The sequence below is a fragment of the Perca fluviatilis genome, chromosome 8 (assembly GCF_010015445.1).
Source record: "Perca fluviatilis chromosome 8, GENO_Pfluv_1.0, whole genome shotgun sequence".
NCBI classification, from domain to species: Eukaryota; Metazoa; Chordata; class Actinopteri; order Perciformes; family Percidae; genus Perca; species Perca fluviatilis.
The window spans coordinates 39643039-39667221 of NC_053119.1; the positions used below are offsets into that span (position 1 = coordinate 39643039).

At 42.5% G+C, this 24183-nt stretch overlaps 1 protein-coding gene across 4 annotated transcripts in view; it reads left to right on the forward strand.

Moving 5' to 3' along the window:
• bcar1 (BCAR1 scaffold protein, Cas family member) overlaps positions 1–24183 on the forward strand; it is an 82809-nt gene that overhangs the window by 38798 nt on the left and 19828 nt on the right. For all 4 annotated transcript variants that reach the window (XM_039807997.1, XM_039807996.1, XM_039807999.1 and 1 more), the window contains exon 2: positions 18528–19064. In XM_039807997.1, coding sequence (XP_039663931.1) covers positions 18528–19064 — 537 coding nt within the window. The remainder of the gene's footprint in view (positions 1–18527; positions 19065–24183) is intronic.

Below are 24183 nucleotides of genomic sequence, written 5' to 3' on the forward strand. Positions count from 1 at the left end.
TCAGGATTAGGACCTAAAGCCAGGGGCTTACCAATATGATCTGTACGTGTGTTGAATATCAGCTCTGGATGTGTCCATGTCAGGTTAGACTGGAAGTCGTAGGAACCAGAATCTCTCATATGGGCCCATAAAGTCTTTCTATCTTTATTTATTACATTAAATAACTCCTGCTATGACTGTTACAATACAGATTTACTATACAGATTTTAAGAGTGCACTGAAGAAGGGAGCACATGAGGACTGTGATGATGATGAATGTGACGTCACGTAGCTAATGTACCATGTGCAATATATTTCCAATGGCAACACCCTATTGTACAGTCCTTTCCACTTCATATATCCGTATCATAGCATTAAGTTATTTGTAGTAGACAGAGGTCTTCTATCTTTTAAGTACTTATAAGTTGGGAGCCAGAAACGTGGTCAAAAAAGTGCAAAAAACGACATGTCTTTAGTAAATATGTCATAAACATCTAGGTGACTTTGATTTTTTTTAAAGTTGTCCTATTGGATCCATTGTTGGAGGTAGAGAAGGACATGTTTGGGCCAAGTTATAGTCTGACTCACTGACAAGTCATGGAGGCCTGGCACACGCACACACAACACACACACACGCACGCACGTATTCACACACACACACACACACACACACACACGCTGACTAGCTGCCCACCCCCATCTACCAAACCACACACAAACAGATCCACTGAACACAGTCATCTTCCCTGACCCCCCCTCAGTTAAAGCACACACAGGTGCCACCCATAAAGTCAGTCAGTCAGTGGAGCAGTGAATCAGCCAACCAGAACACAGGACAGTCAGTCAGTCAGTAAAGTTCTGCTCTATATTCTCTCATTTAGACCCTGAACACTGTTTCCACCCAGATCCTGACAGAGTGTCCCAGGACAGAAGCATTAGAGCCCCTATGTGACTCAGACATGTCAGCAGATGTGACTCAGACATAGTCACCTTTGACCCACATACCAGGAGAGTCTGGGACACCGCACAGAGCACCTGAAAAGGCTTTGGAGACGCTGGGATGGACAGTTTTGGGCCTCAGTGGTCACACTGAACAACTAAATACCTATGCCTGATGGTCTCTAGAATATTAGCATATTAGATGCATAGTTGTGTGCAGGAGGAGGACAGTGGGTTGGACCATATTTATGTGTGTGTGTGTGTGTGTGTGTGTGTGTGTGTGTGTGTGTGTGTGTGTGTGTGTGTGTGTGTGTGTGTCAGATATTTATACTGTCACCAGTTTGAATGTTTGTGGGCTGGGATTTGCATGTCCATGCTGGACCTGAAAGACACCCTTTTTTTGGATTTTGAATTTGAATTGATGTATAAAGTACAAAAAAAACATTTCACCCCAAATGGAGCTTTCTCTCCCACAGACAGCACTTTTTCTCAACTGCCTGAAAACGCCTCGCCCACATTCCTGTTTGAGATTCCTCCATTAGTGATGTCACTGATGGAGAAAGACAGCCCAGTTTTTCATCTGTGCTGTCCATTGGTGCTGCCTGAGCAAGCACAGCTTGCCCAGTGGCTTGTTTGAAGTTGGGTGACCAATCACAATAGAGTGGGCCAGCTGACCAATCAGAGCAGGCTGGGCTTTTCAGGAAGGCGGGCCAAGAGCTCAGACAGAGGGCCAGATGTACTAACGCTTCCACACGCCCACTTCAGGCGTGTTTGGTTCGCAACGTGCGCGTAAAAGCATGGCGAGGTATGTTCTAACAGGCCGCACTGAGGTAAAAGCGCAGACTACCTGTCGCGGGAACTGAAAATGGCAAATTGCGCTTTTCCGTGTCATGCGTATGCATTCACGGGAGGGTCAAGGGGAAAGTGGGAGTTTCCCATAAAGTGATGGGAGGGGAAGCGTAAAGTGCGCCTAATTATGTATTCTGCAGTATGTACAAAAAACGCCCGTGACAGCGCACCTCAATTTTGCTGTGAAAATTCTCCTCCTCTTAAAAGCAGGTGTAAACCAGGAAGCAGGTTTTCTGGCATATGCCTCCTGGTGAAATGGCAGCAGTAATCTGAGCACGACGAAGACGTAGGCCAAGGAGACGAGCTGAAAGGATTTTTGCCACAAGGATCACACTTTTTCAGTCGAGTGAACACGAAATCATTCAGCGTTACAGATTAAGCAGCCATGCAATATTACAGTTACTGGAAGAAATCAAAGATGACATTGAATCTCCGACTCAGCGTTCACATTCCATTCCAGCGGTTGTTAAACTCCTCGCTACATTACAAATATTGGCATCAGGATCATTTCAGTCATAGCATCAGCAGTGGGAATATGGCAGTCTGCACTCAGCCGTATCATAGCGCCAGGACTTAACGCTTTGCTGCAGCGCACTAGTCAATACATACATTTCCCCACCACTAATGCCGAAATAACACGCATCAAGCAGGATTTATTTGACATCGCCCATTCAATTGCGCGCAATTTAAGGTATAGTGGGCGGAGAAAGGCGCTGATTACCCAATGAACTGCAGGTTTCGTAAATACGACATAAACTGAAGTATCACACCGTGCGCTTTCTGCGGATTGGCCATGACACTGATAACGCAACATTCGCAAATGTATATACATCTGGACCTGAGTTTTTCAGACGGAGCAGCTGCAGCAGTATGCATGGGATTAATATGTTTTTTGGACATCAAAGCATGTCAATCTGTTCTAGTAGGCTCCAAGATTACAGATATGATGCTGAAAAGAAGTATAATATGGGCTCTTTAAATAGAGAGAAAAATAAGCAATTTCTGAAAGCTTCATGTCCAACAGTGTGGACATGTCCAAAACAGGAACATCATTTATTTACATACATTGATTGATTCATTGATTGATATTAAGTGCACCACATGGTGCTCAGCTGTTTGGTTCGTAAGCAAAAACAACTCAGATGGTCATGGAACAGTTCACGATGTCAACTTGCACAATCTCAACTTCTTATTTAATATAAAATATTTCAGACATTTCTTTCATCGATTATCAATAAAAAAGTTGAGTAGTTGGTGAATGTTGAATAGTTGACAACTAATTGATTATTCGATGACGTTGAGATTCTTGAATTTCCCCTTGGGGATCAATAAAGTATCTATCTATCTATCTATCTATCTATCTATCTATCTATCTATCTATCTATCTACACAATCAGCATCTTAACCCTCTTGGCCACCAGGACGCCCAACACTCCTTATGTAACGTAACCATTCCAAACCAATAATGTGTATAAAATGACAATTGTATTGTCACATAACTCTCTCTTGGGTCTGTGAAATCTGCCAGATGAATGACCACGGAACTCTTTGGACCTAGTCTATATCTACGACGTCCCACTTCCGGGATTGCTCCGGTACCGCTGGAAATTCCGCCAGATGTCCGTTACCTTCCTCTTTCTTTGGGTTGTAATTTTAAACTCCGGTGGATATCTGAGGACTGTGGTTAACTGCTCCTCAGATCTCTGCAGGGTAAATCCAATTATTTGGTTTAAAGATATCCCAATAAACCAGAGCACGTTTTTCTCCCATCCCAGGAATGTTGTGTGGACTAGCCAAACCTTCCTCCGCAGAGTTGTGGAGGAAGGTCTGGCAATGCTAGACTACATTGGACATAAATGCTGCTGTCTTTGAGACACGCTGAGATTTGGACCAGTGCTGACAGACGAAGCTTTGTCCCGTTGTGGTGACTAATACCCACTGGTCATTACAGAGAGCGCTCTCATGCAAATCAACGAGCGTGAACAGACTGGAGCAGATTTACTGTCTTCACTCGTTAATAGGTCAGGAAGTTTTCCCAGAGTTTTTATTGTGTTGTCTTTTGGAATTAGCATCACGTTTTTCAGTTATGGATTTATCTAGAGACTCAGAGAGGCTCAGTTGTCAGGTCATTGTAAGAACGCTTCCTACTCTTCTGTAGTTCACCTGGGTGTGATCTACAGTCTAAAGATGGAAAGATGGAGGAATTAGAGTCAAATGGAAACCCTTCTGCTGATGTGTAACAAATGAATCAAAGCTCAAAGGTCCTTTTTGACCACTTCTCGTGATGTGTTAAAAGTGACGGAAAACTTTGAAAAAGTTATAAAGTGGTAGCCTAGACATCTAGACGCACCCTATCGGCAGCAAATGTAATTTGCAGCCAGAGTCAGTCTAGCAACTCTCCGTTGGCTTGCGAGCTGGAAAAACCAAACTCTAGTCAGACCAATCACATCGTGTATAGAGTCGGTGGGCGGGGCTTAACATAAGGACAACAGAGTTGCGACGGTTCCGCGTGAATTCCCTGCTACTTGAAAACAAAGAAGATGGCTGCTGCTGCTGGCGAACAGCGGTCTTTGGAATCGGCTTTGGCCGCGACTCTGGAAGACTTGGAGTTCAGCTTTTCTTTGAGAAAAGAACAAAGAACGGCACTGAAGTCATTCTTAAAAAAGGAAGATGTGTTCAGAGTTTTGCCGACCGGATATGGCAAAAGTTTACTCTATCAACTAGCGTTGCTCTGGTTGGCTATGACTGCAGAGGGAATTTGAAAGACAACCGTTTATCCCGCCCCTCGGATTGAGCCCTGCCAATGGTGAGTTCCCAGACCCAACATCTTGATGTGGGACTGGCTTGTCAGGCTAATAAAGTGGGCCTTTTAGCTTAGATTATTTTAGGACTTTGTTCCCAAAGATCAGAAATAAACTTCCGTACCAAACTGCAATGTTTGGCTGATATAACAGTGGCCAGATTTACCAGAAAAAAACTACAGCTTAGGATGGACATATCAGGTTTTATTTAATGATTTGCATATTTTGCAAATAAGCAAAGTGGAAACACAAATGGTAGATTCAGCGGGAAGTTTTGCTACTGTGTGAGAGTCTGGGTCTGGAGAGATTTGCATGCTAGGTGACGGAAAATCCTTACAAATACCACAAAACCGCCTTCATCTCTAAATCTAAGCAGGCGCAAAACAATATATTCAACATCGCTTGAGTTGTTACTTGTTGTGGCTCAATGTTCCCTTATTTCTCAGGCTTGGGGAACAGGCTCAGCATAAGTGTACCTTAAGGGTTAAGTGATTTGACACTTCACTTCAGTCCAGTGAGGATCAAACTCAATTCCGGCTGGAAACTCAAAGATGTTGTACCTCTTAAACTGGCCAACATCTAACCTTCATCCTAACATGAAACGTTGATTAAGTTTTAAGGTGTAAAATGAAGGGCCGCTCTTCCATGCTGATGGTTTAAATTCCAAAAGTCTTCCATGTATTACAGTGGTTAGGATGCTAAAGCTTTCTGCCAGTAAAGTATTCAGTATATACCTGTATCTTCACAGTACAGTTAGCAGACAACAACAAGCTATGAATCACTGGATGTTTTTCCCCTCCGCTCAGTGCTGAATCATAGAGTCAACACTGCAGTCTCAGCTGCAGCTTTCCCAACACATTTATGTGAGTGATCAAAGTGTCACAGTTCACCAGTGGGGAGATTTATGCCCCTGTTTTTGTGAAACCATTTTCAGCCATACACCTTTTGGTCTGTTGTTTTCCCGAGCATTTCTCTGGAGGTATAGCATTCCAGAATATTGACGAATGCTTTTCATGCAGCTCCATGACACTGTGGTTTTGAGCTTCTGTGTTTTGTGCGTTGAACCTGAACTTCATTAGAAGTATGGTTTGGGCAGGGAAATAAAGACTGTAATCTGTCTGCCACTGACACACAGACACACACACACACACACACTCAGTGATCACAGTTTAGCTCGAGTCTTTGCTACCTGTATAAGTGCAGGTTAGTAAAGCCCTTAAACACAGAGGTGTGTGTGTGTGTGTGTGTGTGTGTGTGTGTGTGTGTGTGTGTGTGTGTGTGTGTGTGTGTGTGTGTGTGTGTGTGTGTGTGTGTGTGTGTGTGTGTGTGTGTGTGTGTGTTTGGGAGCTATTCATAAGTTCCTACCAGGTTTGTCTGTCAACAGGTTAAGCAACACTCAGGCCACGCCTCCGCGAGCTCCTCCTGGGCTCCAGGCTACACAATCCCTGCTGTTGTTCCTGCTGTTAGTCATGGCCTGAAGGCAGGAATTCCTCAGCTGGGATCATCACTTGTTAAATCAGCAGTGAGCAGGGCACCTAAAGCTGGGGCTGTTTGGGAAAGCTAGATTTTGTTGTAGTTTTTAGCACCAAGGGGTGCAAAAAAGGATCCATTACATCAGTGTCTATTTATAATTTGACATATTTATAGGGTGAATCTTAAAGGTCCCATATCATGCAGGTTCATTCTTGTATTTTGGGTTTTTACTAGGACATGTTTACATGCTTTAATGTTCAAAAACACTTTATTTTCACCCTACTGTCTGTCTGAATGTACCTGTATTCTTCCTCTGTCTGAAACGCTCCGTTTTAGCGCCTGTCTCTTTAAGCCCCTCTACTGAAAAAGCCCAGTCTGCTCTGATTGGTCAACGTTTCCGGGTCTGAGTCATTGCAGCCGGGGAATGACTCATATATACTTATATATAGTATAGTTGTTACATCGCAGCATACAGAAGTCCTGACGGCTCATTTAATGGCACAGTTTCTGAATACGGGCTGTGTGTATTTCTCTGATTGAGCATTTTGATATCTATCCAACACCTCCACCTGCTTTATAATCAAAGAAGACATGGACATCTTACTTTTTACTATATGGGACCTTTAAAAATGAAAGTGGGCTCGTCAGAAAGCACCATTAGAGCCTTCAGTGACCATTTGGAAAGAGTCGCCTTACTGAAAAACTATGAATTTACAGAAAAAAGCAGAGGCAGTGAGGGACATCTACCACTAATGTGGCCTCTAATGGGTGTGATGAACATTTAGGGAAAGTCTTGGCATTGCATTTTGCAGAAGGTTGGAGGAGAATGGTCAAAATTTGAATATATATATATACCCTGACTTGTAGTCCCTAGTATTGGTAAAGCTCTAAAGCAGGGGGGTCAAACATACGGCCTGTTGGGCAGAACTGGCCCGCCAAAGGGTCCAATCAGGCCCACTGGATGACTTTGCAAAGTGTGAAAATTGCAGAGAAGTAATTAATTCCAATTCCAAATTTACCACTTCAATCTCAGAGTATATCCGAGTTCTTTTTCCATAAATTTACGACTTTAATCTTAGAAATTCTAGAGATTTTTCTCGGAATATTACCCCTCCTCCCGGGTCAGTAACATTATTATTTTTTTCCTACATTGGGCCTTAAAACGCTGTCATAGTAGAAGCAACTTGCGTTTGCCAACATCAAACTGACAAGAAACTCTTTGGCAGATAAAGTTTCAGATCTTTCTGGAATGGTTTACTGGTCTGGCCCACTTGAGATCAAACTATGGGTATGTGGCCCAGGAACTAAAATGAGATTGACGCCCCTGCTCTAAAGTCACTGAAAACTACAATTCCCATAATGCAACTCAGTAGTTTCTTACCTAAGGGTTGGGGTATGCTCCAACAGAATTAGGTTGTAAGACTGAACATGTCGGAGGTGTTTATAGCTTTTCCGAACGGTCCCTCTCGGAGGTGGAGGCGAGACACCGTGTCCTTTAAATATGGGGGTTAGGGTGCACATTTTTTACACAGTCTCTCCTGGAAGTCATAGTGTTGCACTCTGTTGTTCACAGGAAATGTTCAAACCCACCTTCCTCACCCCCACACACCTGGCCAATCACAGTGTAAAATGAAGTGTAAAGTTGGATTGTTCCAGAAATGTTTGGACGCATCATCATCAGGGTTATTCAGAGCCACAGAAGAGGTTTGAGGAGCGTTTAATTATTCTCCTTCAATTTCATACATTCAGAATTCACAGCACTAAGGTTTACCTCCAAGCTCTATTTTGGACCATAGAACATTACAGCACATCAGTGCTCCCACACAGCAGTGAGTATTATGATGGGTGACTAATAGAGAGCCCTGTCCATGGAGCCTACTCTGAGTACATGCTGTAAGCATCAGTGTCCTGGCTGCAGGATTCTCCCTGCCGCTCTAAGGATAAGCTGCACTCACAACTCTTTCTCAACAACAGTCTGACGTGCCAGGTCAGGAAGAGAGGGAGGGGTGGAAGGGAAGGACAGACTGAAGGACAGACTGAAGGAGAAAGAGGTGGAGGCTAGGAGAGAGAGAGAGAGAGAGAGAGAGAGAGAGAGAGAGAGAGAGAGGGGGGGGGGGAGAAACGGATTGCCATGCTTTGTTGTTTCTTCAAGAATTTGGATTTGTGTGTGTGTGTGTATGTATATGTGGTGACACCTCTGGAATGTGAGGTAATAGGAGAGTTGTGTGTTTGTATGTGGAGATTGTGGAATGCTGTAGTAAGTGTGTGTGTGTATGGGGGGGGGGGGCGAGACAGGCTCAGGCTCGCTTCAGCAATAGCAGGGATACTGAAAAACACACACACACCTCAGCTATACAATGATATACAGTTTGTTCCACAAGGACACAGGGGCAAGTTACTGTAACACGGAAACGGTGTTAATTCCCACAGAAGTTCAGTTCAAATTCTAGTGGATGTTTCCAAAGATACTTGATGGGACTTAAATGATGCTCAACAGATCTGGAATATTACCTTTACACTGTAAATAAGATGGTGCAGCCATTAAAACACTGAGTATGTCACTCTGTGAAACTTAAATAGCTTCAAATGAAGCACTGATACACTATATGTGTATATATATACACACACACACACACACCTGTATATGACCTGTTACTGTCAGGCAGAGCGGAACAGTTCACTTTCAAGTGGTAAACTGTCTGTTTATATGAAACTATTTTATATATAGTTTAAGTCAAGCAAAAATGTCAAACGTCTGGTTGCAGCGTGAGGATCATTTTTTTTTTTGGCATTTAAAGCAAGCGCTACATTAATTCCTATAAATACACACACAGTTTTGTCCATGTGGGAGGACTTGTACTCTGTGTGTTTTTAATGACTGTTTTCTATCTTGTGTGTGGGGAGACAGAACGTCTTGTTTGTTCCTTCCTTGTGTGTGTGTGTGTGTGTGTGTGTGTGTGTGTGTGTGTGTGTGTGTGTGTGTGTGTGTGTGTGTGTTTGTGTGTGTGTGTGTTTGTGTTGTGTGTGTGTGTTTGTGTGTGTGTGTGTGTTTGTGTGTGTGTGTGTGTGTGTGTGTGTTTGTGTTTGTGTTTGTGTTTGTGTGTGTGTGTGTGTGTGTGTGTGTGTGTGTGTGTGTGTGTGTGTGTGTGTGTGTGTGTGTGTGTGTGTGTGAGTGTGTGTGTGTGTGTGTGTTTTATCAGCCCTTACAGCTCCAACACAAGTCCTGTTATGCTCACATTGCATCTTTAGTTTTTTGTGCGGTATGTTGTTAGGAATTACTTTGTTGACTGTCTGGATGAGAGGAGCCGCTCTTGACTGTACATGCAGGACATAAATATGTATACTTTCGGGTAAAAAGAGTTTAATATTAATAATCATGTAATGGCAAACATTGTAGTGAAGTGCCAGGATTTGATGGAGGTTGAACAGGCAGAGCAGAGCACCCAGCTGTGTCTGTGTCCAGTCCCAGGCGAGTGTGTGGCACTGAAGTTAAGACAACATTCTCTGTGATCACTCATTTTAAATGTTGATGCAGCAGAATAAACAGCCGCTGACAATAATCTGAACAGTCATAACATGGTTTGGTGGCGGTCTGTCCCACTCCTCACCAGATGTTGGTTGTTTGTAGAAGAACTTGGCTGTTTGTCCGTCGTTCAGGTGGTTTTACTGTGGACAGAGTTTCACCTGGAAACACACGCTTCTTGACTTGCTCTACCTAGCCCCCGCTCAGCCAGGTTCCCTCCAGGCTGCAGGGAGAACTGAGCTGTTGGACTGACTACAGGAGAGCCAGCAGATGGACAGAGCAGACGAACAACAAGAGCGAAGGAAGAGAAAGAGCAGAAATGAGTTGTGACTGCTGCAGAAACGGCAGAGTGGGTAGAATTGAGGGAGAGAGAAACAAACAGAGAGAGAGAAACACACACATACATACATAAAACCTCTCGTGGCAGGCTAGTATTTGTCCCCAGGGGTCAAATAGGAGGCAAGAGACAAAGGACGTTAAGCCACACACACACACACACACACACACACACACACACACACACACACACACACTCACACACTAACACACACACTCACACTGACACAGATGAGCGACCTGTCTGTACGGAGCTCGCTCCACCAGCTGTTCACATTATTTTCTCCTCACTGGACACATCTCTCTCTCTCGGTTTCTTTCTCTTTCTCTCTTTTTCCCTTTTCAGCAGTTGGAGGGGCTAGATATGCTATGAAAAAAACAACTTGACAAACAACAATGTCACCTAGCCCTGTTTCTTTTAGTCTTGGTAATATAAAAAAAAAAGCATATCACATTAACTAGTCGTCATTACATGGTTAATGCTGCCACTTCCATAAGTGATGAAGTATCTAATCTAAAGGTGTTGTTATGCAGCAGCAGGCCACTTCACAGGTAACCAATCACCTACTGTTTGATAACTGCCAACCATCCAAAGGTTAGGACGGCAACTGCTCATTTCCAAAATTGATTTATCTGCAGATTGTTTTTCATATTCACTAACTCAAATGCCAGATATTCCCGAGAGCTTAATGTCTGTCGAAGCTGATGTCATGATATAAAATAGAGAAAAGCAGCAGAGTGGGGATGAATGATTCCAGCATCACTTTGTTTGTGGATTTGTAAAAAAAAATACATGATGCATATGAACATCATGTCTGCTGCCTTTGCTCTCAAAGTTAAGCTAACGCTTTATAATACATGGAAATCAGAATCAGATTTATTGGCCAAGTATACTTACATACACAAGGAATTTGACTTTGGTAGGTGTTAACTCTCTATACATTCAACAAATAGACATGTGGTAGACATTCAGTAGACAAATTAGTAATATAGACACATACTGTACAAAAAAAAATATATGCTATATAAATTCAATTTATTATTATTAAACTGAATATCTTTGAGTTGTGGACAAAACAAGACATTTGAGGATATCATCTTGGACTTTGGGAAACTCTGATCCACATTTTTCACCATTTTCTGACATTTTGACAAACAACTAATCCATTCATCTAGAAAATAACTGATAGATTAATCAACACTGAAAATAATCGTTATTTGCAGCCCTAATCAAGTCTCTTTAAAAGGATAAGTTGATCAAAGTATGTGCTGTCTTTTAAAGTGGAAGGTTTATATAGACATTTGTGTTGTATGCATTAATATTTGCATAATATATTGATCATGGGCTGAAGAGAAATGTAGGGAAGCAACAACACAATGATCATCACTAAGACTCTAAGTCAGGGGGGTCAAACTCAACTTCACTGGAAAATGACAATCACATCAAGGGCCAGACATGTAGACATGCTTTAATTTAAGAGAAAAAGTCTAATATTTTGACTGTATTATTCATGTCTCGCATAGCTTTCTCACCTACAGTTTGGGCCTCATAAAGCCCCAATAAAGTCGGCAAAAAAGTTCCTTAGCCATCATAGAAAAAAAGCGACAAAAACGCTGTATAAAGCGTCAAAAACATTGGAAAAAGCATCCGAAAAAGCCCCAGAAAGGGTGTCACAAACATCGAAAGAGGCAATACAAACGTCAAAAAAAGCGGTAAAAACATTGGATAAAGTGACAAAAACTCCGGAATTCATATGAACCCATGTCCTGCTCAAAGGATTTGCACAGTGCCCCGAATGCACCAACGTTACATTAATATATACACTGCTCTAAAAGTGATTTGAAGTTATCAGATGTTTAGTGCTGGAAGTAAAATCATCATCAGACAAGTGTCAGTGCGTCACGTAACCTGCAGCTCTTTAAACTCCTCTGCATCTCTTTTGTTTGCCCTCTGCTCTCTCTCTTTTATCTCCCTGACGACACGACGCCGTTGAGGCTCTGCCATCGCCTGGCGGCAGCCTGGTTGCCCTGGCAACCGGTCGGTGTGGCAACACCACATTGTTGGGGCCTGATTGTGCTGGGATTTATCCCGAGAGGTCTGGGTAATGTGATTTAGCTCCCACTGAGTTCCCATTTCTCCACACTCCCAGACTGCCTCTGCTGAGTGGACTTCAGTAAGTGTCTACTTGACAGCTTTCTCACGCTGATTAGCAGACGAGGATGTTTGCAGGCTTCCAGCCATGTCAACATACAGCTCATTTGGGCTTTTTAGAGGATGAAACTGTGGATTTAGCACTCAAAGTGCCTGATAAAAGTTTACCGCCAGAATACAGCACCTTTTAAATGTTACGTGGATAATGTCACTACATGTGCAAAACAGGTACGTCAAGCGCTTTGGCCCAGAGCCAAGTATAAATACTGAATACTTGAGATATTTGTGGCTACACGCTGCAGACCAAAAGTCAAAGCGTCAACTCTAATTCACTTGTGTGCATTTTTTTCTTTCCATTGCTTTCTGCGGATGGAACATTTTACTGTCTCTCAGAGGTCTGAAAACTTTGAACCTGATCCAAAATGGATCTGAGGAAAACCTATCTCGACCCAACTTGCATTCATAAAATAAAGAAAATGCATAACATACGTCGCCCCGTGTATTGTTGTGATTGGTTGAGTTATCCAGTTGCGTGCAGTGAGATTTTCAAATGCATGCTTGGTGCCGCCCCTCGAGTTGGGCCATTTTCATTACTCAATGCCAGACCCTTAATCTTTCAGATTTGGGTCTGGATTTCCAGGTTATGTCTGACAATTTGATACACATCATATTCAAGTTGATGTCCTGCTTGTTCAGCGGTTGTTTGGTAAATTGCTCATTGCTCATTTAGAGAGGATTTTAATAGTTGTTTTTATTCTCAGTTCTTAACATTTTGGTGCTGGTGATTTTCCTTTGGCTACAACCTCTTTGGGGGGGGTGCCAAAAATGTCTCTATGCAGATAAAAACCCTGCTGTACACTGAATGAGTGCTTGGTATAAAAGCCTCTGGTTGCTGTGGTTGGACAGGAGTTTGAGCTGATCTCTTGTTTGAGTCAAGAGATCAGAGAAGCAGCTTCACAAATCCTGGATCCAATAACATGTCACCATGACCTGACCGGACCACACTGCGGTTTCACTGGACAGTGTGTTGGTTGGTATGCAGCAGTTGTTCAGCAGAAGTGAGGACAGGCCTTGTATTTAGGCAGAAGACCACTCAGCTGTGGAATTTAGTCAGTAACCATAGAAATATTTAGCAAGTGTAGGCACGTTCTGTCCTGAGAGGGACGGGAGCATCACATCTCTGCTTTCCTACAGTCTGCCAGGATTCCCACAGTCACTCTGTTTGTGCAACCATAGATATAAAACAATAGATATGACACGCAATTCTGACTTGCCATTCTGGGATGGAACCATATGGCGGCTATCTTACCTGGGTCAAGTTTGAGAATTGCTGCAAATGGAACCTATGGTCAAGGAGGCTCGTGTTGTCTTTATAGTCCTTGTACGTTTCTACCAATACATCAACACTGTTTTTATGTATTCTAGGTGATGAGCATAAGACAACTTTCCCTTTCTAGAATGAACCCAAAAAAGACTTAGGTAGAATTTGGATCATTATAGCTCCAAGAGAACAAATCATGCGTTCAATCATGAAGATAATTGTGCATTTATATTGCAGATAATAATTACATTTTTTCAATTTTTCCTGAACTTAATATGTAATCACTGTCTTTGGTATTCTGAGTGGCTAATTTACTACCTTACGAAATATCTTTTATGTAGAAATCCTAAATAGATTCCATATTATGGCCTATAGGCACCTAATTACAACCAGACACACAAGAGAGAATCCACCTACTGTAATATATTAGTATATAGTTTCTTATTCTTATAAATTGTACATTATATATAACTGACTTATAAGACCACATTATTTCCCCATAAACCCTGTGACTTCCTGTCAGCCGGCGTGGGCTTTGTTTTGCTGAGAGGAGAGGTTGGAGAGATTTCGGAGTTGGTTTCACTTGATTCTAAAACTTGGGCTGAATCTTTGCTCTCAACCAACTCAAAGAGACCGAAATAGAGAGAGCATGAGAAGCTATTCAGGGTGATTCTGAAAGCTCGGGGTCGAGTCACTGACTCATCCTCCAATCAGGAGGCTGTGTGAATCATCCTCATGCACTTCCTGTTTCTCTGGACACTGGAATGGACTACCACGGGGGACTTCTGTGTTCTGTGTGTGTGCATGTGAGTGATTCCTGTCCAGGTGTCCAATTCATGAAAAGCTGTTTTATTTGAACATTTCCATGTCTGCATTTTTATAGATAATGACGTTCTAAAACTGGCCTTGTGTTGGTGTAATCCTTCAGTGTGTGTGTGTGTGTGTGTGTGTGTGTGGGCACATTTGTGAGAGAGTGACAGTGTTTTCCCTAGCTTGGAAGTCTTGGGTGGAAGACTTGGGTGCACGAATTTGCCGTGGGTTTCAAGAAAATGTGACATTTTTCATTAGAAAAATGCAATTTACCCATAGATTTTCTCTAGAGTGTCTCTTAGTGGGATTTTGTCTCTTTTTGGACATTTTTGTTTCTTTGGGGTTGTTTTGGGTCTCTTTGGTCATTTGGTGTCTCTTTGTAGACGGTTTGTGTCTCTTTTTGGTAGTTTTGCGTCTGCTTTTCACATAGTTTTGGACCATTATTATTCCGTATCTGTGTCTAAAGCGTTGGAAAAAGCTAGAGCAAGTAATACATAAATAACACTCAAAAAGCTTAAAGACAAAACTTAAAGCTAAATCATTAGATTGAGAAAAGTCTTTTTAGTTGCATTCCTTTGGCTTAGGCGGTGCCCAAAACGGCTCGGGGGCTGCACCTTCACCTTAAAATGGCGGGTAAAAACCCTGACAGTGTCAGGCCTCAGTAGCCATGCGCTCAGCACTCCCACTGGAAGCAGAGCTGGTTGGCTCTGGAGTGTGTGCACGAACAGTCACTGATACTGGAGAAACCCAGAGGGAGAATAACAGAGAGAGAGAGAGAGAGATAAGGCACATAGAATATCTGAATGAGTGCTACAGTGCGAATCACTAACTCTGTGTCAGAGTAACCCAGCGGCTGCAGTTGTTGTTTGATCAACACATTCTCCCTCCCAGTGCGTCACAAAGTGACGCTTGGTCAGGTGCCTGATGTACATGATCGGAGTAAGGTAATTGGTTGTGAATGCCGATCCCACGATCAGTTAAAAAAGGCCAAAATCGTCTCCGATCCGATACTGTGATCGGGATCGGGACCTCCCTAGTTTGCGCTGCTGCCACTGCATAGCATATCTGATAGTTAGACAGAAACGTGACATCATATTATATTATTTTATATTTAACGGCTAACATTCACACTTATAAATCCACCTTCAAGTCCACGTCTCTGGTTATTATACTGTAAAACACTACACCAGAGCTTCTGGTCTATCTATTTTACTATTTTTGTGGGTAACTGCTCAAAGCAAAATGAATGTTTGGAGCAGTGGACACACATAGACACTCCTTAGTGTTAATGACCTCAGGGACACCAGCTGGCTACTCATGGTTCTCTTGACTTGCAGCCCAGCACATCTCCCATCCTTAATGCAACGAGACATCTGTCTCCCAACAGTAACACTCAGTCTCATTACACAACGGCCTAAAACAACACCGGCAACACGTAGCAGTACAATACGGATCACTATTATCTTTGCAAAAGTATCTTTTATTAATTTTGCATTAACTAAGTCTCCACTACCATAGAAAGAAGGTCACTTCTTTATTGCGTGGATTTTGTGACTTCACAGTAAATGTCACAGAAATGAATCGGAGATTGATTTGTTTGCCTTTTCTGCAGAGTAATTCCAAGTGCACAAAATAAATCTTTTGTGACATTTATTGTCATTTCTCAGCACTTACATACATGGAAACGAAATTTGTCCTCAGTATTTAACCCAGCGCCCCACCCACGTTTCTGGTTTAGTAATGCAGAACAAAACTCGACATATGTACACTATACTGTACATGCGTGTACAGGACAGATATAGAAAAAGTACAGGGTTAGTCTAGTTCTCATCCACATCACATCTTATATCCTCTTGTAATACAATGGGAAATAATCTTTTTGCATAATCTGATCATCCTTGGCAATCTTCCGCAGATGTGTCCAGACATTCAGCATGCGAGAGGTACAGCTGCTGGTCAGGAGATCCCCTCCAGTTATGTTTTAAGCCTCTGAATATATATAATATTGACTGAATAATAATAATTAGTATCTGATATGGTTTAAAGATGGCAAAAAAAGTTCAGTTACCTCATACGAACTTCTTAAAATGACATACACTTTCTTTCTCATTGAAAAATCCACAATATGAAAATTTAAATATTGTTCATTACAAAAGTTCAACTATCTCCGACTTTACTGAAAAGTCCAATTTCGGTATACATGCTCTGGAGGTTTCAGGTTTCGGATGTACGGCTGTACAGAGCTGGCGGTAATAGCATGTGATAGAGCGAGGGAGGAGAGCAGGCCGAGAGCAGACGTGGACAACAAATATTGGTTTAGTTTCAGAGAGACTGAAGGGAGGTGTTTCTTTGTTTTGCTTTTATTTTTTTTTTTTTTTTTGTGGGGGGGGGTGTGTGTGTGGGGGGGATTTATTTAAAACTGTATTTTCTATTATACCATCATGTGGCTTTGAAACTTCTTGAGCTTCCTGCTGCTGTGTGTACTGAATGTGTGTACTGTGTAAATGAATGATGATAATGTATGCAGTGCGATATGATCCCCATTCTGTTCACTAAATGTTTGAAAACTGCAGATGTTATAGTTTTTGAATATGAATCACACTCATATCGATTAGCCCTAGGAACCGTATTTATGGTTTTATGTTGGTTTGTCGAGCTCAGACTTTACCCCAGATCAAGCAGTGATAGCAGTTCAGCGTCCTTGTACTTTGCCCTCTCTCAGGCTGCATGCTAACACACGAAACAGCGTGTCATTTATGAAAATTAATTAGGATATGGCTGTAGCTGCCATTCTAATTATGTTAGAGTTGTCTCTTTTCTTCACATGGAAGGACAGACACGCTCCCTGTGGCTCAACACACAGTGGCTGGGCTCCAAATGCATACTACATACTCATTCTAAGTATCTTAAAAAAGCCAGTATGCATACTAAATGTGCTTCATTTTGGAGTGTACTGTTGATGGACACCACTGAGCCAGCATGTATTGCAGGAAGAGCTGCTCACAACTGCAAAAAAGAAAAAGAAATTGTTGATATCAAGGGATCCATTTTAAGATTCTTTTATTTGCTTTTAAATGCCAAAATGGCCTTGCCCCTCCTTACATCTCTGAGCTGCTACACCCCTATAGACCCAGCCGTTCTCTCAGGTCAGCCGATCAACTGCTCCTAATTGTGCCTAAAACAAAGCGCAAGCTAAAAGGGGGCCGTGCTTTTTCGGTAGCAGCTCCTAAATTGTGGAACGATTTACCTCTGCACATTAGACAGGCATCTTCACTGTCTATTTTTAAGTCGCTTCTTAAAACCCACCTTTATTTTTTGGCCTTTAGAAAACTGAAATTGACAATTCATGTTTGGTTATATTGATCGTATTGGTTCATTGTATGGTTTGTTATGTTGTATGATTTGAAAGTGCTCTATAAATACATTGTTGATTGATTGATTGATTGATTGATTGATTGATTGTGGTGAGGCGGTATTACATCTTGCTTTTAAGACAACAAAACCTGTGACTAGGAAATGGGAGAGTACAGTTTACATCCAACAGTCAGTGTTGGTTTCTTTTAACCGTAACCAGAATCTAACGGTACGGATGCCCAGAGCAGCCTGGGTTCTGCACCTAAGTCTTATAATGTAGGGAAAACCCTGAGACTGCAAACTTTGAATAGACATAAAGCACACAATGAGCTGTTGTGTCTTCCGCTGGAGCTCTTCTTGTTCCACACAGTACAGATATGTTACAAACCGGCCTCGGGGGCCACGAGTTCACCTGTTGCTACGCTGTATCAGGGCTACATTTAACCCTCTGAGCTCTGCAATAGAAACGGTCCTACCTTGGTATTTTTGCTCTTTGTGATGTTATTTCCTGGAGTATCTTCAAATACTTCATATCTCTAAAATCAGTAGAACCTAAGCTGAAAGGTAATGCAAGTCAATAAACCATAATAATTAATACAAGTATTGAAAATGTGTCATTAATAAAATAAACACACAAAACATGTTGATCTTAAAGAGTCTTTTTTGTTGTAGAGATATGCTTATATTTTTATGAGCAAACTGTAGAGGTGTTATTAAAGTTTAATCTTCAGTAGAAATGGCCCGCCTGCGTTTTTGTCACGTAATGTGATGACGTCATCAGGAGCGTACAGCGTGATGATGGGAAAGACTGAAGCCTTAGCTTTCTGCTGCAAAAGAATGAACGTTCTAGCTGTTGTGGTTTTAATTTAAGATCACTTTAAAGATGTAAGTCATGTAAACAGTGACCTGCTGCGGCGCTGGCCATCAGTTCATCATACATGGCAACAGTGTACATTATGTATCTAACGTATACCTGTCCTTCTCCTGCAGAACGTGCTGGCCAAGGCGCTGTACGACAATGTGGCCGAGTCCCCGGATGAGCTGTCCTTCCGTAAGGGGGACATCATGACGGTGTTGGAGCGGGACACGCAGGGTTTGGATGGCTGGTGGCTGTGCTCGCTCCATGGTCGCCAAGGCATCGTCCCCGGCAACCGCCTCAAGATCCTGGTCGGCATGTACGACAGCAAGCAGCAGCAGCAGGCCACGCCTTCCACGCCAGAGCCAGCCACTTCCTGTCCCTCCTCCCAGCGACCCCTCCACCCTCTGAGCGCCTACGCCCAACCATCCCCCTCTCCGTCGTCGGCCGCCAGCGCTACTTCGTCCTCCGGGTATCCCAACAAGCCCCTCCATTCGGCACAGTACACGCCCATGCATCCGGCCTACTCCAGCCCCAGCCCCGCACAGCCCAACCCTGACTCCATCTACATGATGCCCCCCTCCCACGGCCCCAAACCCAGTCCACAGAGTCTGTACCGCTCAAGCGGACTCCCTCCAGGACCCCCCAGCAAGGCCCCAGCAGTGGGCAAGGTAAGGAAGTGAAGTAATTCTGTGGAGAAACATTATTGGATGGATAGAGTTAGTTAGTTAGTTTGATTTTATTTCTGTATCATGCCAAACATTTGGCCCATCCCATATGGGATTACAAGACACCACCAGCCTATTTAACAGACATCTTCCAGTCTGGCATATACAAATCATGTGGAGAAATACAGGAATAACAGAAAAAAGAAGACAAAAATGAAATAAATGAACAAAAAATATGAAAAAAGACCAAAACTGTATATGCAAACAAATGTCTACAAATCATCTCGGTAAAGAGCTTTTTGTCTCTTCTCCCAGGCTTTCTCAAGATAAGTCATTTATGTTTCACATGACAGCCTTCTCAGTCTTTGAGTATCATCCAAATTTACAAAATCAATATCTGTTTTTATCTTGCAAAACATAATTACATAACAGACACCGCAGGCAAAGAAATATTTCAATTTTGAGGAATTTGGCTCTTTTCCTTCCATAACATGACATTTTTTCTTTGATAGAGCTGCAAAGATTAATCGATTAGTTGCCAACTATCAAATTAGTGGCTACTAACTATTTTGATAATCAGTGAATCCGTTTAAGTCATTTTTTTATGTGACACTAAATGCAAATAACTGAAAGGAAACCGGGAAGAAAAGGAATGAAGGGGAGAGAGAATATGTTACTGAAGTCAGTTTCTAAATGACCCATCTTGTAGCAGCAGATGAGAATAGATCATGTAGTCTAATTGTTCCTGGCCGGAGCTGTGGATGTTTGTGTATCATGCACACACACTTCCTGCTATTGTCACTACTTTCTGGTGTGCGTCTATTTTCTGTCAAAGCCAAAACTCAAGGTTGCTCTTTGTGCTGTGTGATAAAGTTTGCAGACTGTTATTGGCTATCTGCCAGGCAGTTAGAGATCAGAGTCGGCGCCGTCACCGGACTCTTTCTGTTCTGGGGCTCAGTGGAGAGGTTCAGGGAGTTTTTACATGGCACAGTTTATATTACAGTGTAAACCGAGACCAAGTCATTACCAAGACCAGAGTGTATCAACACCGAGACAAGACCAAGACTTTGGGGGGTTGAGACCGAGACAAGACCAAGACTTTGAGGGGTTTAGACCGAGAGAAGACCAAGACTTTGGGGGTTGAGACCGAGAGAAGACCAAGACTTTCAGGGGTTGAGACCGAGAGAAGACCAAGACTTTCAGGGGTTGAGACCGAGAGAAGACCAAGACTTTGGGGGGCCGAGTCAAGACCAAGACTTTGGGGGTTGAGACCGAGTCATGACCAAGACTTTGGGGAGCCGAGTCAAGACCAAGACTTTGAGGGGTTGAGACCGAGAGAAGACCAAGACTTTGGGGCACTGAGTCAAGACCAAGTCATGACCAAGACTTTGGGGAGCCGAGTCAAGACCAAGAATTTGGTGGGGGGTTGAGACTGAGTCACGACCAAGACTTTGGGGGATTGAGACCGAGACAAGACCAAGACTTTGGGGGGCAAATTTATAACGGCTTGGGTTGTTTGGTTCTGCTTTAGTGTTTCTAATGTTTTAAAAGGAGGCGAACAATGTGAGCAGCTGACAGACAGCGAGCGAAGGAGGGGGCGGGCCCTGATGAGAGACAGATGACAAACGACCAGTGATGTGTGCTCACAATAGCTTATAGATCTGAAAGTTATCATCCCTTAAATCATATATACGGCTGTGAATTGTGTGAGAGGTTGAAACTGCAGGCTAGTAAATGCTCTGTTTTTTTAGTTTGCTGCCTATATTTGGGTCGGATCGTGTTTTCACCTAAAGTGAACAGAACTCTAGAAAGCACTTGGAAGAGAACAGAGACCCCCGTTTCCAAGCTGACCAGAGTTCAGTTGTTTGGTGCGCATTAGAGTTTGAATGAGCTTTCGCACCGCCCCAAACCAACTGCACAATCTGACCAAACGCTCTAACCCTAAGATGTTCTGTGGAGCGCCACGCTGTGGTCGTATGCAGTTAGACTGTGTCCTCAAGGCAGAGGGTCACCATGGTAAATTACAACTCTTTCCATGCCATGCCGTCCTATAAAAGATCATTGGTGCTGTGCACATTACAAGATCTAATTGCAGTTGCTGAACCAGCGTCTCTTCCCACATTCATATATAACTGTTCTAAAAAAAGTTTTTTCAACAGTGTCTAAGAGGCCACACATCCACCTTTAGTGTCCAATGATGCCATTGGAGAGATTGTTTCCCACAGAAATACAGTTTGGAGGGAAGCTCTGTGGACACAATAACATTATGAATTTATGATAAAGCGTTCAGTTCTCGAATATGAATTTATTATGAAGCAGTTTGAGACAGACAGAGGAACACGGACGAGTTCATGTGTTAAGAAACAGGGGAGCAGCTGGACCCAACATCACCATCATCATCCACACACACACACACATAGCCTGTCACCTGCTGGCGCAGTAAAGTGCTTACTCACCCAACCACAAGATCAGAGCTGAATTATTAACAATCTATTATTTCACTGGTCCTCATCCGCACGCACGAACGCGCACGCATGCATGCAAACTCACACACACACACACACACACAGAGCCTAGTGTTTGTTCTGTCAGCATTTCTTCCTTCATTTGTCCTCCGTATTGTCTCTTCCTTCTCTACCTTTTCTGTCTCTCTGCTCTCTCCAGCATGTCTCTTCCTTCTTATCAAGCTGAACAGCTCGCCAGGTTGTTTCAGTCCAGCGGGACACTGGGAGGTGCAGTGTGAAGACATACATTTTATTAAAACGCCGCTGTAGGACTCTAGCATGAGGACAATTCATTTTGTAGTTTGTAAGGAATTTTTTTAATTTCCCTTTTTGATGATAAATTAATAAACTCACAAGATGCCTTCCTGCTAATTTCCAGTCATGCCAACTGCACGGATGAAAAAAAAAAAGAAAATTCTCAAAATGTTCAAGATGGGCGACAGCATGTGGGCAAATAGGAATGAAACAAGATCACTCTTTACTTGTGCACCAGCAAGTTATTGTGTGTGATCATGTTTTACCTCTTTGTAACAGCTATTTTTGTATCGTAATGTGTGAATTGGAACAGTTTTTCTTTTATAAGAGACAGGAATATTTCGTTGTATGTGAACATGCAATGACAATAAAGGCATGCTAATTCTAATTCTAATCTGATGAAACTGATGAGAAAAATGTACGTGGAGGTTCACAGGAGAAGAAGTAAATGTCACAATGGTCATTATGCCTAGTTTCTCTCGTAGTCCAAGGTAATGTCTTTAAATGTCTTGTTTTGCCCAAAACAGAGAAAAGCAGGACATCTCCATATTTGAGAGGCTCAAAAAAAGCATTTTCTGCCATTTCTGCATGAAAAATAATTGATTATCAAAATAGTTTATCAAAATATAGCCGATTATTTTCCTGTCAATCAACTTCTCGATCAGTCGATTATTTGTTGCAGCTCTAAGTTCAACAGCTTGATAAAGCCAACATTGTTACATGTTCCTGAAAAGGGCTACACTGTAGCTACCTTTCTATATCACTGTCAGTGTTGTAATACTCAAGGCCGGTCTCAAGACCACTTTTTGAAGGTCTCGGAGTTGATCGCATATTTACTCGGTCTCGTCTCGGATGAAGAGGATTTGGGATTTTATTTCAAGACCTGTCAAGACCACGACTGCAGGGATATCACTAAACTGTCTGTGCGTAGTCTGATTTATTTGGTAACATCATTACTGTGATTGGATGAAAAACGTCCTGCTTCAAATGCAACCAATAACTTGACTCATTTCTGATTAGAAATTTGTAACTGTTACCCCCCGATAAGTCGATTGACAGGAAAATAATTGCCTATATTTTGATGAACTATTTTGATAATCGATTAGTCACTACAGTTATTTTTCATGCAGAAATGATCTAAACGCAGCAACATGCGCAACTTTTTACCACAGTCCTGGAAGCTGCAATTCGAACCAATACGGGAATGTTACAATTAAGTTAAAAAGCCAAACGAGCCCCCACTTTGTCATGAACCTGGCTCTAGGCCATGACGAAACTGGGAAGATACACAAGATGCCAATAATTTGAAGTATTTATTACAAAAAGTATATGTATAAGGTTTAACTAAATACAATTGTGAGGTGTGGAAATCAGTAGCATCACTAGTGTTAATGTGGATGTGTTGTGACGGCTCCTAGGCCTGAGCCAGGTCGTGACAGTGTGTAAAATGTGTGTAGTGTGATTTAATGCAAAAATTATCAATAGAACAAACAAAACAGAAGCAGGGCTTATGGTGTTGGCAGAGTAGCGAGAGCAAAGAAGGGCCAAAGTCCAGGAAGCTCCAACTCAGGCTCCATCAGCAGATAGCTTGAACACAGTTTTACAGGGTTAGAACAAGTAGACACACAGCTAGCAGGGGCCATCACAGGAATGATTAAGGCAAAGTATTGTTGTTGCACACATGCCACAGAAAGAACAATTTGCAGCTACCAATATCTTCTAGCCCCACCCTTACACCAACATTTCCATTTATAGCCCATATAGGATATTCCATGACGTAATGCCATGATGTCTCCTGAGATCATGCTCCGTGGAGGAAAAGCCTGTAGAATCTGGTGATTCATTGTCGCCCTGACAACTAGGTTCTCTAGTTTCAGCGTCACTCCTGCCTGAGATCACTTGGGAATAGAGGAATCATTTGTACACTGTTTTGTTTCTTCCAAAAGTTCATACCTTAGGTTGTATTGAATAGTGCAGCCTGTAGCAGCCACTACTAACACACCACTCTGGGTGTTCATCCTAATTAACTCTGAAGGGGGTTAGTGGACATGTAACTGTGACTTACCTTGGGTCTATATTCACCAGGGGGAGAGTGAGCGGTGTCCCAGAGGTTGGTATATGACCAAATCACATCCTGTATAGTGAGTATGAGCTGATGCCTTCAGGCAGAAGGTACAGGTTACCAAACCGCAAGCTTAACAGCTTATAAATTCTCATTTGTGCCACTTCAACTCAATCAAATTAATGAAAAATAAGAGATAAGATGTGTGGTCTTAATGTGTGTGTATTGGCTGCAGTGATGTATGTGTGACTAATACTACTAAATAATATTTGTGGTACTTACCATTATGGTTATAGGATGT